The 16,249-nt window shown below is 57.1% G+C and overlaps 1 protein-coding gene across 4 annotated transcripts in view; it reads right to left on the bottom strand.

The window, feature by feature from the left end:
* Positions 1-16,249, bottom strand: part of GRB7 (growth factor receptor bound protein 7) — a 48,423-nt gene that overhangs the window by 31,492 nt on the left and 682 nt on the right. Inside the window, exons 1-2 of one of the 4 annotated variants that reach the window (XM_043503441.1) lie at positions 10,765-10,788; positions 10,131-10,221 (exon numbers count right to left, since the gene is read on the bottom strand). In XM_043503441.1, the coding sequence (XP_043359376.1) occupies positions 10,131-10,221; positions 10,765-10,773 (100 nt within the window). In that variant the 5' untranslated portion in view covers positions 10,774-10,788. Of the gene's footprint in view, positions 1-2,534; positions 2,659-10,130; positions 10,222-10,764; positions 10,789-16,249 lie in introns of those variants that run through there. The other 3 variants (XM_043503440.1, XM_038385973.2, XM_043503442.1) reach the window with 3 other exon arrangements.

The following is a 16,249-nucleotide window of genomic DNA, read 5'->3' as shown; positions in this document are numbered from 1 at the left end:
GGCAACATCCTGGGTTCTAAAGTATGGTGCCGTACACAGGCGGGTTCTTGACTTTCTAAATTTCTAATCAAAACAAAGAATCTCTCAGGATAGTGCAGGTTCTAGAACCTCAAACTTTTGAACTTCGTGGGTTTTCAAACTGAGAATCATTTAGAACTTCCTGGGTTCTACAGTATAGACCACCTTAAACCTCGGTGGGTTCTGGATTTTAGAACCCTTAAGAACTTTCTCTTGGACTGTAAATGGTTTGGGGCGGGGACAACAGGCCGAATTCTCAGCTCGTCTAAATCAGCAGAGTGCGATGGATGCAGGCGGGCTGAGGCTCTGGTCCCATGACTTGGGGCACTTTGTGCACTGCAGGCATTTATCAAAACACAGATAATATCAATAACTTCATGGGCTCAAGGAGCTTGGTCCTTTTAGAACCTCCCAGGCTCTTGGATTTTGAACCTTTTAAAATCCAACCGTGCCCATGAAAGCTGTTTAAAGTTTAAACATGACTAAAGCAGCTGCCCATCCTGCCCATACGGGCCTTAGCGATGGTTGACAAAGCACCAGCAACAATCAGCCAGAGTGCAGCACTTCTTGGCTCACGGACGAGCTGCTTCTTTCATCCCTGCCCTGAATGCCCCAGTGCTCTGCAGCCTGCTGGTTAACTCAGGACAGCTGAGCCTGGCTGAGCTGATGGGCTGTGGGTGGGGAAGAAGGGTGCCCCGGAGCTTAATTCATTGGATATTCTGTCCCTGCCATCCGCTGAGAGACCATCCAGCACTGACGGCCCCCCAGCAAACACAAACCAAGGGCTTTAATCAGTAACTTGTGCTCTCACCCACCCCCACCCCCTGGCTCAGCCATTAAAGCTTCTCAAAGGAAAGCTGTCTGCCTGAATTTCATGTGCAAGCAACTTCCAAGTGTTGCCAGGCCACACGGCCCAGCAGGGGTCCGTGTGATTTCAACCACAGGGACCGAAGGGCACGGGCTCGGAGGAGCCGAGAAGTCTGCCCACCTCAGCAGGAGCAGAACTCTTGCCTGGCAGCCGTGTGGATAGCCAGACTCTGGTTCACAGATCTCGGGAGGCGTTCCCCGAGTGGTCAAGCAGCACTCAAAGGGTTAATGGGACGGAAAGGGACAATTGCCGGGCTGCAGGAAAGATGCGGGCCCTTTGTTGGCATGCTTGGACAAGGGCTCAGCAGCAGAAGGAAATGACCTGAGGGAAGATGCCAAAGCACATCTGCCCCAGAAGGGCTCAGCCAGGGGCCTGTTATGCAGACAATTTCATCGATCAGTTCTACAGACCTCCCTGGGGCCCAGGCGGGCTGGCTTGGCCGGCCCCCTTTGGCTACACTGGAGTGGGCTTCCCTTTGTGCCATATCTTGCTCGTCCGTTGCCCTAGCTCTGCGTCGGATGACGAGACACCCGGCTTGGCACAAGCTGACAGGGCAGGAGTAAAGAAGGGCTCTGCTCTCATCCCCTGGCTGCCATGCCCTTCCTCTTTGTGAGCTCAAAATCCGCCCCTCAGAAAGGTTCTCCAGCCATTGCTGTTCTCATCGGTAACCTGGCCCCATGGGGATATTCCTGGGGAGAAGCCACTCCCGCTAGAGGCCTTATTGTATTTCCTAGTCGGGCCTTTTGGTCCTTACCCCCTGCCCGTCACTGTGGCATCAGGTCAGCGCTCGCTAGCGTCAGATTGCTCACTACCAATGGTGCCTGTTTGCCCTAAGTGCCCTGCACATAGCCTGAGCATCACCTGCCCCTGCAGGTACTTTCTAGCATCCTGGGGCAAGCCCCACATCATGGAGATGCCAGATTCACGCATAACCCAGACAGCTGGAGACGATCGATGGAGCACAAAGGCAGAGGCCAGGAAGGGGCCTCAGCTGCTGAGATAATAAACCCCGCACACAGTCAGGTGCTGGACTCTGGGCTTTCGGGGCTCCATGTTTGCTCCCGAGACTCACGATCAGCCCCCTGGCCCCGCAGGGAAGCATTTGTTCCCTAGGTGACGACTTCACTTGAGGCTCTGGCTTCTTTAGGGTCTGCCCTGCAGCTGCTGCAGCCAGAAACAGGTGCTCCCCAGGAACCCCTCCCTGTGACTACTCCCTTCCCGATGGCAGACGGGGATCCCGTTCCCGTCTATCACCTATCCTTGCAGGCACCCCAGGAGCAAGGCTCCGCGCAGGCCCCAGCTCTCCTGCCCCGAGGGCCTCCCCTCTGCCCGGGTTCCTGTCTCGCTTGGCTGGGCTGGGGCAGCAGGAGCAGGTGCGAAAAGTGGGTCAGGGGGAGAGAAACAAAGGGAAGAAAGGTAGGAACGGAGGGAGGAAGAAGGCGAGGAAGGGGAGGGTGGAACAAAGAACCCACGGAGCGAGAGAAGAACTATGGCGGCAGAGAGAGTGCATTAGTCTGAAACTAGGGATATTGCCCCCGAGCCTTGCCGGCCGGAGGAGCATCGGGTCACACACCTGCCCTCGGCCCTGCGTTACAAACCGTGCCCCGCGTCCCAGACTAGTGTTTGTTGGGAGCAACCAGCCGCCTACCTGGCCCCGGCGGCGGGGAGACGCTCCGTCTCTGCTGGCCTGACGGGAAAACTGGGGATTCCTGTTCCACTCTAATCCTTTATCTACCTGCCCCGCTGGCGGCTGGCAGCACCCGCCCCCTGCTTGACATCACGCCGGGGAGAGGAAAAACAGCCTCACTGGCCCGGCAGGATCAACAAAAGGCCCCGTGGCAGGTGCAGGGCCCCGCTGCGGCTGCGTGCTTTGCTATTAACTTTGTAATTCAGTAGCTTTGTTGATCACTCCTCCCCACCCCCCGCACACCCTCTCGCGCCCGGCCCCTTTTCCTTAGCCGAGCCTCTGGGATTCGGCATAGCCAGGAACTGGGAGATGCCAACTATCCCCACGCGCCCCGTGGTCCCACAGTTTGCATCAGGCTTTGTCCCAACCTCGGAGGACCAGGGTAGGGTGACCAGATGTCCCGATTTTACAGGGACAGTCCCGATATTTGGGGCGGTGACTTATATAGGCACCTATTACCTCCCCCCACCCCCTGTCCCGATTTTTCACACTTCCTGTCTGGTCACCTTAGACCAGGGGGATGATGGACCAGGAGGGAGACAGGGTCGTGGGTTCACTCAGCCCGTGAGGCCTTGAAAGAGCCTGTGATCACCACAGCCCTGGAGAGGGAGGCTGGTCTAGTGGCTAAGGCACAAGGCTAGCAGCCAGGAGAGCGGGGTTCGCTCGGTGTGACCTTGGCCCAGTCTCCTCATCTCAATTCCCTGCCCTCTACCCTGTCACAGGCTTAATTCTTCAGGGATTTCTTAGCAGGCTGTGTGTGCCCCCCATGGGAACAGACCTCTCTGCAGCAGGCCCTGCCCTCTAGGGGTGCCAACCTGCCTCGCGACCCTTTGCGGGCATTTCGGGGGCTGCAAGCGGCCCTGAGCAGCCAGGGTAGGGGGGGTTGGGTGGGAGGAAGGGCAGCAGTGCCCCCTGGAGACCGATTGCTCCAAGCCACTGCCATGTGTGCTCTTCCTCCCCACCACCCGAAATCTCCCCTTTTGGCGCCATTCACCCTGGCCAGGAATGGGCCCCATTCTGGATCCCACACGGGGCAGGCTCTGCCCGGTCACTAAGGAAAATAAATCTTGGCTGTTCCCCATCACCAAACACAGGCATTGGGGCTCCTACGTCCCGAAGGACAAGACGGGCCTGCAAACCACCTCTAGGGCACGTGAGGCTTCTGCATTGCACAGAATCGACCCGGCTCCGAGCCCCGTCGCTCTCGCTGGCAGGAATGTTCCCTGGAACCTGCCAGCTGCCGACGGGCCCCTCCCTGGTCCAGACGAGACTCCCACACCTCCTCTCCCTGCCCCGAATCAATGGGCCCATTGTGCTGGGGCAGGGTGCCCATGCCCTATGGCAGCCTGTGTGGTTAGTGCCTCCCCCTCCCTGCCTGGCTGGGTGCGTCTGAGAACACTCCCTCCCTCCGCCCCGGCGTTGTGAACCCCGCCTGACTGATTGGTGGGTGTAAGCGGAGCTGGGGTGAGGCACAACCGACAGTGGGGATGCGTCGAGGTGGGAAAGGGCTTTGTCCCCCATCCTAGGCCTTTCCCTGGCGTTATGGACCGAACCTCAGAGCAGCCCTGGATGGGGAAGCACCTGCCATGCCATGCTTTACCGCCAACCCACTCCAGCTCTGCAGCTTCCCTGGGGGTCTGTGCCCTTGAGTCCCCCATTCCCCCCAGTCAGGCGAATGTATTTCCGTGCCACCCCTCCCCAATGCAGCGCTCCCGACCCAGGGGCGGGTGCCACCCGCCAGGACTTTAGATGCCAGGCACACACCCAGGCCCGGAGCATCAGCGGCTTTACAAGGGGGAGGTCCAGCTGTTGGGATCCAAGGTGGTTGGCAAATCTGGAGTCCAGCGTCCTGGGTTCAGGGACGCTTGGGGGGTGACGAGGAAGGACGCTGCCACTTGGAACGTTGAAGAAGGCGAGGCCTAGCATGGACAGATGCTCTGCAATATTCCCTCACATGGGTTGGCTGATGCCCCGCAATGCCAACCCACAGCCCCCTGCCTATTCCAGCCCTGGGCTGCCTCCCACAACAACTCTGCTTGCCCCTCAGTCTCGATTCACAGCCCTCCTGCCACTCCAGCTCTGGGATCCCCACGCAATGGAGACTCTGCTGTGTCCAGTACCCCCTGTGCCCCATTCTCTTGGTCTGATCTCTGTCTCTTGTCCTGTCCGGGATTCTCCGTGCCCCTTTGAACTTGTGGGCGGGTGCCAGGCTGGGCCAGCAGCCTGCGTTACTCAGCACTCTCATTATGGATTTCATAACTTGCAGAGGGCCCTGTCACTGCCTGGCCCCCGGCCAAGAGCAACATAGGTCTGACCTGCACCATTCAGGGCTCGCCGGGGAGACAGGCGGAACTACAGCAGCTGTGCCATGCCCAGGCCCAGCTGCTTGGACCTAGCACGCTCCAGGGTTTTTATTATCCTGCCTGGGTACGGCGAGAGGGCTGGGAAGTGCTAGCCAGCCCAGATGTTAGTCAGGCACAGCTGGAAGGCGAATCTGAACAGTCACAGAACAGAGCTGCCCCTAAGAGCAGGCTCCATCTCGTTATCAGTGGGGGAAATCTCAGGGCAGGGGAAAGGGCTGCCCTGCGTGTCAGGCCTCTGTACTGTCTCCAGGAGTGTCCCTCTCCATGCACAGCCCCCTTCCGGGTCTGGGCTGATCCCTTTCCTCCTGCTGCATGTGCACAGCAAAGGGGCTGGGAGTTCCCTGCGTGACCTGGCACCGTGGCGCTGGGCTTCTTCCTGCCAAGCTTATCTGCCCCTCCATGGCACAGGTACTTGTGCTTGGGGTGTGTGCATAGTATGCGCTTCTGCCCCGCGTAGATGCATGGCGCCGCTTTGCACATGGTGGTTGTGCACAGTGCAGCTATGTGCACAGTGACTGTGCATAGTGCATGTTTTGTGCCGGGTCAGGAATCAGGGCCTACTGCAGAGCCCAACTCTGGTGACCTAACCAGGGTAGCTGGTCTGTAATAGGCTGCCTGATTGGTCAAGAGAGTCAGCGGACTGTTCTTAAGCCAGCAGCACACACAGGTCACTGCTAGCTTCACCTACTGGAGTAATTTATTCGCAGACGAGGTGATAGTGCCTGCAGCCCTGCTCCTGCCTTCGATCCAGCCATGCCTTACTCAAGCTAACCCCGTCCTAACCGTTGGCTCTGAGTGCTGACTTCTGCTCTAACCACTAGGCATGACTGCCCATGTCCTCCGTGGTGGGTGTGCATAGTCCATGTCTGAGTTCAGGGTTGGATGCGTATTGCAGGTTTGTACATAAGACCATAAGAGTGGTCAGACCAATGGTCCATCTGGCCCAGTAGCCTGTCTCTGACAGCAGCCAATATCAGGTGCCCCAGAAGGAATGAACAGAACAGGGAATCATCAAGTTGCCCATTCCCAGCTTCTGGCAAACAGAGGCTAGGGACACCCTCCCTGCCCAGCCTGGCTAATAGCCATTGATGGACCGATCCTGCAGGAACTTGTCTCGGCCTTTTGTGAACCCTGCTCCAGTCGTGTGCAGGATGGCTGCGCAGGGTGCAGGTCTGAGCGTGCGCGGCGTACACTGGTACACGGTGAGTGTGCATTGTGGGCATACATAACATTGGCTTGCAGGCAGACGGCCTGGTTGTGCCCACACATGCTTATACCCAGCTGCCTTTGCGGCTGCTGCAGGGGTGCCCCCTCCAGGTGCCTGGTGCTCTTAACAGAGAAACGTTGTGTGTGTGCCCGGCCAGCAGCAGTAGAGTCGTAAATCCTGACAAAGTGCTGGGACAGCATTTTCCACCAGACTCTTGTGCAATGTGCAGGGATTAATGTTCAAAATTCAAAACACAATCAGTGCCCTCCCACCCCCGCCCCCGCCGTCCTCTCTCAACCCCGGCCATGGAAGAAACAACTGTGACAGATGGGGAGGCTTCAGAGCTAAAAAAGATCTAGCCACCCGTGGTTCTGCAGCGCTCATTCCCCACTTCTCCCCCTGCAACTGGAGGAGAGGGCTTGCGTGGGGACAGGGGATGCTGTTAAAGCAGCCGTCGGCCTTCATTGGGCTGGGGGAGGCAGCCCCATCCCCTGCGTGTCTGTTGCCCAACACCTGGCCCCAGCTCCGTGGGCTAAGCCCAAGTGCTGATCCTGGCTCCGCCCCCCTCAATCTTGCCTCAGGTAAGTCACTTTTCTGCTCTGTGCCTCGGTTTCCCCTGCATTGGGGTCAGGACAGCAACATGGGGACAGGGAGTCAGGCTTTGTCTGTTAATTCTGTGCAACGCCTGGACAATCCATGACAATGCAGAAGTCAGTGCCTCAGTTTCCCCTCCCACCCTGTGTCTGTTCAGACTGTCAGCAGTCTGGGACAGGGAATATCTTGCCCTAGGCGTCTGTGCAGTGCCTGGCTATACAGCTGGGTCCTCTGCATTCTGCTGCCACACGAATAATAAGCAATAATCCCATTAAACCCATTCTGAGGGGCATGGGGAGCTGGTGTCTAGACCCCTGGTGACAGGAGGGCTCGGAGCACTCTGAGCTGGCCAGATCCCTCGACAAAATGCTCCACAAATCACAGCACCCAGTGGATACAGAACCAGACTCTAGCAGCCGGATTTGCTGGCAGGAACCTAATGCATAGTCCTGTCCTCCCCTGCAATGCTGGCTCCAAGCACTGCTCCATCCAGCCTGGTACTACTTCTCCCGCAGCACAATGAGGCCTGTTACCCTGCTCCTGCAAAGGCCTGAACCTGGAGAGGAAGGGGGAGTTGCCCATATTGCACTGGGACAATTGCTCACTGCTGCCCTTTCAAGTGTGGGGAGTAGGTCAGGATTCCTCGCTGGTCCCTGGGCAGATGGGTCCATGCTGACGCCCCTTTCTGAGTCCGAAACGCCCCTTCCAACAAAGCCCCTGTCCAGAGCACCGAGGACAGCATACTAACGCTCTCTGGGCAATCGGCCAGCACACACAGCCCCAAGCAAGCAATCTCTCGGCTCTCTGCGCCAACGCCCTCCTAGGGAGAAGCGTAGCCTGGAAAGCAGTGCTTAGGTGAGACCAGTGTCCTCTAATGACAGCAGCTGGCAGTACTTTTCCCCTTCGGCAGGAGAGCGGAGCCTCTAGTCTAGAGGGTAATAGTTGACTCTTCTGTGGCAGGATCTCTAAGCACTTTACAAGCATTACTCAGCCTTCTGCTGGGAAAGAGGGAGGGTCGTTCTGCTCATTATTTTACGGATAGGGAAACTGAGGCACAGATATGTTTGCACAGCACCTAGCACCTGGTCCATGACTGGGGCTCCTAGCTGACATCTCAATTCAAATAATTAATAATAAGGGACCTAGCACAGAGAACTGGCAATAGAACCCAGGTGTCCTACTTCCCAGGCCAGGTGACTTGGCCACAGAGAAGCTGTCACTAAGTCAGAAATCCTAGAAGTCCTGGACTCGCAGTCCCCTGCTCCGATGTGCTAGGAACCGCTCTCTTTCCAGAGCTAGCTAGGAATAGAGCCTGGAGCCTCGAGGCTCTGTGCTGGCCCTTAACCAGAAACCACCATCCCTTCTTCTGAGAAACAGTCAGCCCTACATCCGGCCAGTTTGGGACTCTCCCAGCTCTGGCCACTCTGCCCGGCCCAGTGACCATACCCAGGGCACCAGCCCTACCTCAACGTCTGCCCCCGTCCGCTGAGACACAAGCCACAGAGATCAGTTAAAACCAGCCCGTGTGGGTGCGTTCCACCCTCTCCTACTCAACCCTCATCGTCAGTCAGGGCTGAGGCTGCTCAACCAGCCTGAGAAATGGCTTGCTGAGAAGATGCAGGGCGGGAACTCCTGGGAAGGAATTGGTCAATCAGCCTGACCAGCCAGTGCCTCCTGCCAGGCACTGAATCAGCATCCCAGGCTTGGCCCTTGGACGTGCTGATGCTGGTTATAGCCCTAGGCTGGGACTCTGGAGACCTGGGTTCAATTCCTAGCTCTGCCCCAGTTGCCCTGTGTGACCTCAGGCTAGTCATGTACCTCTCAGTGCCTCAGTTTCCCCCCACTAAAGGGGGGATAATGATCTTGTTGCTTAGTTAGCTCTTTGGGGGAAGGGACCGTCCCATGTAGATGCAGCACCCAGCAGTCTCTAAGCACGAGTGTAATACTCCCAGAACTCAAGCAGATTCTCTGCTCAATAAATCAGCTGCAATCCAGCATCTGTTGCAGCTTCCTCCTTCCCTGTTGGGGCTCCCACCAGGAGGGGAAGGGAACAAGCCCTGTAAATTTCCCATCCCTGATTCATGCTGCCTCTCCCATTCGCCCAAGCTGCTCTTGGCCTGTTCCTCCACCCCTCTGGTGATCCCAAAGAGCTTTGCACATGTTAACCTCCTGCCCCTCTCACTGGGAGTGGAATCAGGACATTGATCCCCCTTTCACATGTGGGGAAACTGAGGCAGAAAGGACATGTCCCACATCACAGAGCTGGGAATAGAACCCAGGAATCCTGGTGCAGAGTCCCCATGTCTAACCACTAGACTCTGCTTCCAGAGCTGGGAATAACAGAATCTAGGAGTCCTGGCTCTCAGTCCTGAGCTGGGATTAGAACCCAGGACACTCCAGCTCTGCACTCAGTCCCCTGGGTCACCCGTGTAGCCACACTGATGTGCTCCTTTAGCACCCGTGGGTGGAGCAAGAGGTTCAGGGTTCTGCCTCTAGCCATTGCCCTGCTGGTCCGCATGGCGGAGGTGGGCAGCGCTGTGAAGCCGTCTGTGGCCCGGGTTAGTGTCAGCCTTGATTCCTGGCTATTAACAGCCCCCCTCTGGCTTTTACCCAAGTGTTGCAATTACACAGAGTGCCCACCGGGTGGCAGCACACTCGACAGAGGCCAGCACCCTGCGTGGGAGCAGGATTAGATCACTGGCTGGGTGCTGGAAAGTGGGGACCCCAGCAATGGGAGCATCAGCTGGGCCGCTCCCCCAGGGAATGCGATGGGGTGCCCAAAGTCACCCCCCCCTGCACCCCGTCGCTGCAGCCTTGGCTGGGCAGGGTGGCCCTCCGAACATGGCCTTTGCCTCAGCCCTGTTTGAAACGCTCCTGAGCCGTCTCTTAGCAACAGTCCCACACGGGTGGGGCAGAGTCTCCTGGCCAGGCTGTGGGATTGCAGTGCCCAGGGCCAGGAGCTGGGCTGGCCGGCAGGGATGGCGGGGGGCAGCGTCCGGTGCACTCCAGGGAGAGTGGGGGCAGCGCTTGTGGGGGGCTGGGGCTTAGAGCCCAGGGCAGAGAGCCAGGATACCTGGGTTCTCTCCCCAGCCACGTTTCCCCATGTGTGGGGCAGGGAGGATGACGGTGAGCAGGGTGGTGAGGCTCCTTGGGACCCTGTTTCGCGGGAGGGTCTCTCAGCTCCGGGGGTTTGTCACTGGCAGGGCTGGATTTACACATTATGTGGCCCTAGGCACCACCTTCAGCCCCCCTCCCCCACAGCTGACCTTTGTGTTTTCTGTAAAAAAAAATGAAACTTTTAACCCACTTTTAACTTTTAGGTACCCCAAGGCACGTCCTACTGTGCCTAATTGGAAATCCGGCCCTGGCCATGTAGGGCGGGGAGTTGCCTACCTTTCCCCTGGCTCTGAGTGGCGAGGTGGAGCGATCTCCCTCGGATCCAGGCCCGAATCCTGCGCCCCGACAGCCCCATCTCCACATTCTCCTGTGGGAGAGGACAGGAAGGGTCCCTCAGCCCCAGCACACACAGTCACCCCTGGGGCACCGGGAGAACACCGGGCACCCAGAGGGAGAGCCACCAAGTGCAAACAGCGGTGCAAAAAGCTCCCCAAACCCTCATGAGCCCAGAGCCCATGCAGCCCTCAGCTTCACTACAGTGACAGGGGAGGGCCATGGGAAATGAGTGGAGGCCTCCCTCTGCCTGTCTAGATTCTTATACTGCACCCATCACCATAGTGTCTGGGCATTGCTCTTAGACGGTCACTGCATCCCACCAGGCCCTGCCAGTGAAAGGCTCTGGCTCTCCCCCACACACACAGCCGCGGTGTTGGCTATAGGCATTTTATGTGACACCCTCTTTTCCCTCCCTGGTGCCAATTGTCTATAAACAGCAGTGACCCTGAAATCAGTGCCAGGACTCCCAAGAGTGGGCCTGAGGAACCCACTGACCAGCCCCCCACAAAGAGAATTAGCAGTAAAGTGAGAGACTAGAATCCCCCATCCATCGGGGGCAATGAGCCCACCCTACCTCGCCCATGGCACCCACTTCCTAGCGCTCGCCTTCCGCGTCCTCTTGTCCTCTCCTAGCAGTTATGACCATTTCTGTTCCAAACCACCGGCCCCAGCTGGGAGCCTTATCTGGGCTCTTGCTTTGCTGTAATTTACCAGCTATAGCTCGCTGCTGCTGCTGGCTTTGTGCAGAAAGGGAAAGAGAGACTGAAGGAGAGGGATCTTTCACACTGCATCTGCACAACACCCCCCCACACACAAATACACCCCTACCAGCACCCACAAGCTCTTGAGGTGCCCCCTGCGTTTTCTGCTGTGAGCTGGGGCACACGCTTTTCTAGACCCCCAGCAAGGACACGAGTTTTAACTGCCTACAAATATCTTTCATCAGAGAATCTCATTTTGCTTATCGAACGTGAATTAATCCAGCCTCAAAGCCTGCCCATCCTTCGAAGCTGAGATCAGTAACTTCACTTTGCAGCGGGGGAAACTGAGGCACAGCGTGCTGAAGTGACTTGTGTGTGGCCACAAAGTGAGTTAGTGGCAGACCTGGGAATGGCAGAAATTCTGCCAGCTACACCTGTACTCCACCCCACTTGGCAACACTCCCTCCCATAACTGGGAATAGATCCTAGGAGTCCTGATTCCTAGTCACCTGCTCTCACTAGATTAAACTTCATCCCGAACACAGGCCCCCAGCCAGAGCAAAAAGGAGCAGTAAAGTTGGCCTATAATAAATTCCATTTTAAGCAATGAGTTAATTTAACTCTGTGAATTTTTCCTGGGAAGCTAATAAGAGTCTAGCTAATCCTGCAAAATCTCACGTTTGTTCCCTGCTGGGGACCAGATTGCAACCTAAATGTTAAAATTTGTACAGTGGCTTTCACTGCAAAAGATCCCAGTCCGTGTCCCAGGCTGTATACAGAACAACTGAGGATGCAGCCACCTCTGGGGAGGTGGGGTGAAAAGTAGCGATGGGGAGAGAATAACTTGGTGAAGAATTCAGGAGCAAACCCCTCAAATTAGGAAAAGCACCAGGAGGTCCATGGAGGAGGAGCTGGATTTTCTTTCTTTTTTTTTTTTACACTCAGCCTGGTGGCTTTAGTAGGCAGCTGATAAAAGGCACTGGGAAGGTTGTGGGGTCCATAAAGTGGCTGTGGGTCTCAGGTTGGTTTCATTGTCGTACATCCTCCTTGTACAATAACCTTGCAGCCATCAGGTGGGGAGAGATTGGTTCCATTCCTGGTCCCATCACTGACTTTCTGATGTGGCTCTTGGGTGAATCCCTTCCCCACCCCTTTGTGACTCAGTTTCCCAATTTGTAAACTGTGGCTGAGGGTATTTATCTGCCTGCCTAGCAAGGGACTACAGTCGTTAATTGCTTGTGAGTACCAGCCCTGGCTTTTATTGAGGCCAATTTGCATAGACTTGTAGGGATAGGAACTCGGGGTGATTTGTGACTGCCTGTTCCCAGGCTAGGGTCCCTGTCCGAACATCCCACCCACCCTACAAGTGTCACCTCATCTTGAAGCCCCCGGCAGACATCTGACACTGTCAGGAAAGTCCACCAGAGGGTGCTGTAGAGCAACATACGGTTCTCTGCTCCCCAAGGAGACAGCTGCCTCCAGTCCCAGCTCAGCAGAGCAAGAGGCAAAAGAAGGCCTGAACCCAGGTGTCCTACCTAACGGCCCAGGGCGCTGGCTGGAAGGCCGGTAGGAGCTTGTCTGTGCAGGCAGCAGAGCTTTCTTGGGGGCCCGTCTCAGACTGGAACAAACTCCCGTGAGAGCCAAGAGCCCGCCCAGATCTCCCTGCCGTCGGCTCCTGGTGCAGCAGGCACGCCTGTCAGCTGCACTTGCTGATCTCTGCACAGAGCTGCATGGACGTTCCCAACCCAAAGCCTTGCCCAAACAAGCCATGTCAGGCCCAAGACACCCCCAGGCAGCGGGAAAGAGAAGGAACCACACGGGACGGATGTTAGCCGTGTCGCTTCGTGCACAGGTGGAGGGTACTCAGGTACAGGTGATGGGGTCAGGATAAGAACCTGACTAGATTAGTCAGCCTGCTGCTAAGGGAGAAGAGGGGTGCAGATGTTCTTTCAGAGGGGGGCTGAAAGTCCCTGAGAAGCAGGAATGGGGAGGTGGAGTAACAGGTTCCTCGCTGGTCAGCATGAAATGAGCTGGGGCAGGGCTCAGCTCAGTTCCCAGGTGGGCCCACATCCACATCCCAGCCCTTGTCACCCTCCCACTGGAGAGTCTCAGCAGAGAGGTTCAAATAAGCCCAGGGCAGGGCCTGGAGGAAGTTCTGTGGATAATTAAGGCCCCCCAGTCTCCAGGGAGCCTTTAGTTTCACCAGGGCTAACTAAATATTTGGGAGGAGGAATTTCGGAGCCAGGGTTGCCAATCTGAGGCGGGCTTTTTCATGGAGTTAATTTGCAGCACAGGGTTTCTCAGACTGGATCAGTCCAGAGTCCCGTTAATTCAGTATCCTGGCTCCAACAGGGCCCAACATCAGCCGTGAGAACCCCTCTAGTGGTCACTTGTGAAATAACCCCCATCAGTTAGAGGCTATCTTGCACCCTGAAGCCGGCAGGTTTATTTCCCATTCAAAGTTTCCTCCTGGTTATTTTTACTCCTTTCTGTTCTAACGCCAGATATTCTTGCTCTCTATGTAAATGCCCAATCCTTTTCTAAATCCTTCTCAGCTCATTGATATCATGTGGCAGGGAGTCTCACCGGCTAATCATACTTCATCTGAAAAAGTGTTTCCTTAAATCTGTTTTAAATTTGCCTCCTTCTAATTTCACTGACTGTCCGATTTCCCCGACCAAACATCACATGCTCTAAAAAGCAGATCCATGAGCATCCGAGCGGTGCTGGCATCCAGGCGGGATTCAAACGGGATGAAACGAGGGGGAATCTATGACTCTCTCCTAATCCCAAACTCCTGCCCAAGGGAAAGAGACCTGGCTGGACAAGTAGATGGCGGCACAATCAGGACTGAGGTTGGATTGGAGCGGTGATGATGAATGAGGATGTTTCCCACAGTCCCCAGAAGGGGGCAGGGGTAACCCCAAATTGATCAGAGTACGGCCCCTCCACCTCTACAGTCCTCCTCCCCCAAGAGCCCCACTGGTTGGGATTGACAAAAGTTCCCATTTTACTCTCCCTTGCCCCCCAGGATTCTCAGGCAAATGGTCCCGTTGGCAAAGCAGCAGGGAGATCTGGGTTCCTTTGGAGGCTGGTGCCCGCCAGCCTGCTCTGCCCGGCAGGGAGAGTCGGTCCTGGCATCCCGAGGAAAGAAAACGCCGTTTATAGCTGTACAATTACAGTGCTGGCTTGGCTGCTGCCGCCTGCCATTCCCGTGCAACACAGAGGCTGAGCTTAGGTTTCCAGGAACAGAAAACTGCTTTCCAGGAACGTTCAGGAGAGCAGCGATTCCAGACGCCTTCGCATGCCTGGCCACCCAGGGAAAAACCCCAACAGGACGCAGCAGCGTGGAGCGCCAATCCCCTGGGGCCGGGAGTAGCCGAGGGCCAGGCCCGGCGAGCTGGGGCTGCTCTGCATCAGACCCATTCTGCACCCCAGACTGTTCTTTCTCCTTACTTCTGCGCCCCGCCCCGCTCTCGTTAAGGCCCTAGTGCCACCTGCGAGCCATGGCCACATGGGCTTCTTAGCCCGAGCCCGCTGGCTCAGAGAGCAGCCAGGTTGGGCTGGCTTTGCCTTGCGTTGTCCCCCGTCACGCCCAGGGTTTGTCCACACTGGAAAAATAGGGGTGCTCTTGACTCCCATTAAAATAGCAGAGCAGACAAGGCAACTGTGCTGTCAGCTCAAATAAAAGCCCAGAGGGCAGCCTGGGGTTGAAGACAAGCTGCTAACCCCGATTCAAAACTGCAGTGCTGCATCCTGAGGTAAAACCCCTCTGTTTCTGCAGTGTAGATGCACCCTCCGTGCGGGTCCGGGGGCAGCAATCTCACAGTCCCCCTGGTCATCAGCAATCTGGCTGGACCATGCAGAGACTGGGGGGAGCTGGGGCTTGGTGATGTGGGGCCTGCTGCCGGCTTTGGCCCTCGTGGTCAGCGTGGCTCGTGGGAATGGGCTCCGTGCTGTTCTCTGTACCGGGCCCAGGGCGGTTGCTCTTTTTGATGCCCGGAGGGGAGGGCACAGGGCCATCAGAGAACATGGACAATGGCACAGAGTGAGGGGGACGACAGCAGTCTGATGGTGCAGCAGAGTGAGCTGGCAACGATGGTCGATGGCACGGGGCAGGAGAGTGCAAGGGAGCCTGCCATGCAGCTGTGGGCTTCGGCTCAGCGTCTGGTCTGCCTCACTGGGCAGCGCTGGCTGCTGCGGGTTCCCCAGAGCTCTGAGAAGCCCCTTGACAGAAGTCAGTAAATCAGCAGCATTGTAATGGTGCCATTACCACTGGCCCTGCCAGGCGGAGGGCAGACCCGGCCAGAGCCCCCCCTCCCTCCCCCCCAGGATGTCTGTACTCCACAGGCTCCGTGTGCAGGCTTGACCGCTCTGGGCCCTGTGCGAACCACTCCCACCCATCCCTGGGGCCCAGCTCCTACAGCCTGGGGCCAAACGTGAGCAGGCCACAACGCTCCCACTAGCAGCCAGGACAACCCTACGCCTAGCCGTTCCCCTCAGCACCTGCACCCTGTCAGCACCATGCATGCCTTTCGCCCCTCCTCCATGCACACTGAACCCCCGTCCGTGCACACACATGCAGGAGTTCTCCCCCAGAGCGCGAGGGACTCCAGATGTCTGCCCAAAGCTGCAGCTGCATGTCAGGGACCAATGCACCACTGGGTGAGACAGCCAGAGGCGACAGCCCTGGAGGGGCCCAGACAGGATCCCATGCGGCAGGCAGCAGAGGGAGCGGGGGGGAGGAGGGGACGCAGAGAGGCTGGAAGGAGACCAGGGGGCTGAGAGCAGGGCTGACACTGTGCCTGGAACACCTGGGTCTGAATTGTGGGAGTCCTCTTGTGATGGGAGGTGGGGCTAAATTCTAGGGGCTCCAGCAGCCTCTGGAGGAGCAGGGAGCAGGAGCAGGTTTGAGATTTGGTTCTTAGGTGGGGATTGTTACTATGCTAGATCTGGGCTTGCATCCTTATGAGCCAGCACCACTGGTGGCTCCTAACTAGTCTCCACACGTACCTGCTGAGGCTGCTTAGCCAGTGCCTTGCAGTGGAGCTCCTGCTGGACTCCATGGAGAAGGGAGAAGAGGATGCTACTGATGACAGCGGGAGCAGGAGCTCCACTGCAAGGCACTGGCTAAGCAGCCTCAGCAGGTATGTGTGGAGACTAGTTAGGAGCCACCAGCGGTGCTGGCACATAAGGATGCAAGCCCAGAGAGCCCTGCCGATGTGATGCCAGGACTGCCGTGGGGTGGGCAGGCGCATGCACGCACTTAGTCTATGGCCTCATCGAGCTACAAAGAACTTTAGAGATACTGTCCTGAATTCAGGGACAGTTTTGGCCCGTGAACCACTTGATCCCCAC

This window comes from Dermochelys coriacea, chromosome 27, assembly GCF_009764565.3.
Source record: "Dermochelys coriacea isolate rDerCor1 chromosome 27, rDerCor1.pri.v4, whole genome shotgun sequence".
Lineage (NCBI taxonomy): Eukaryota > Metazoa > Chordata > Testudines > Dermochelyidae > Dermochelys > Dermochelys coriacea.
Note: the sequence above shows the minus strand (reverse complement) of the source record. Positions and strands in the feature narration are given on the sequence as shown.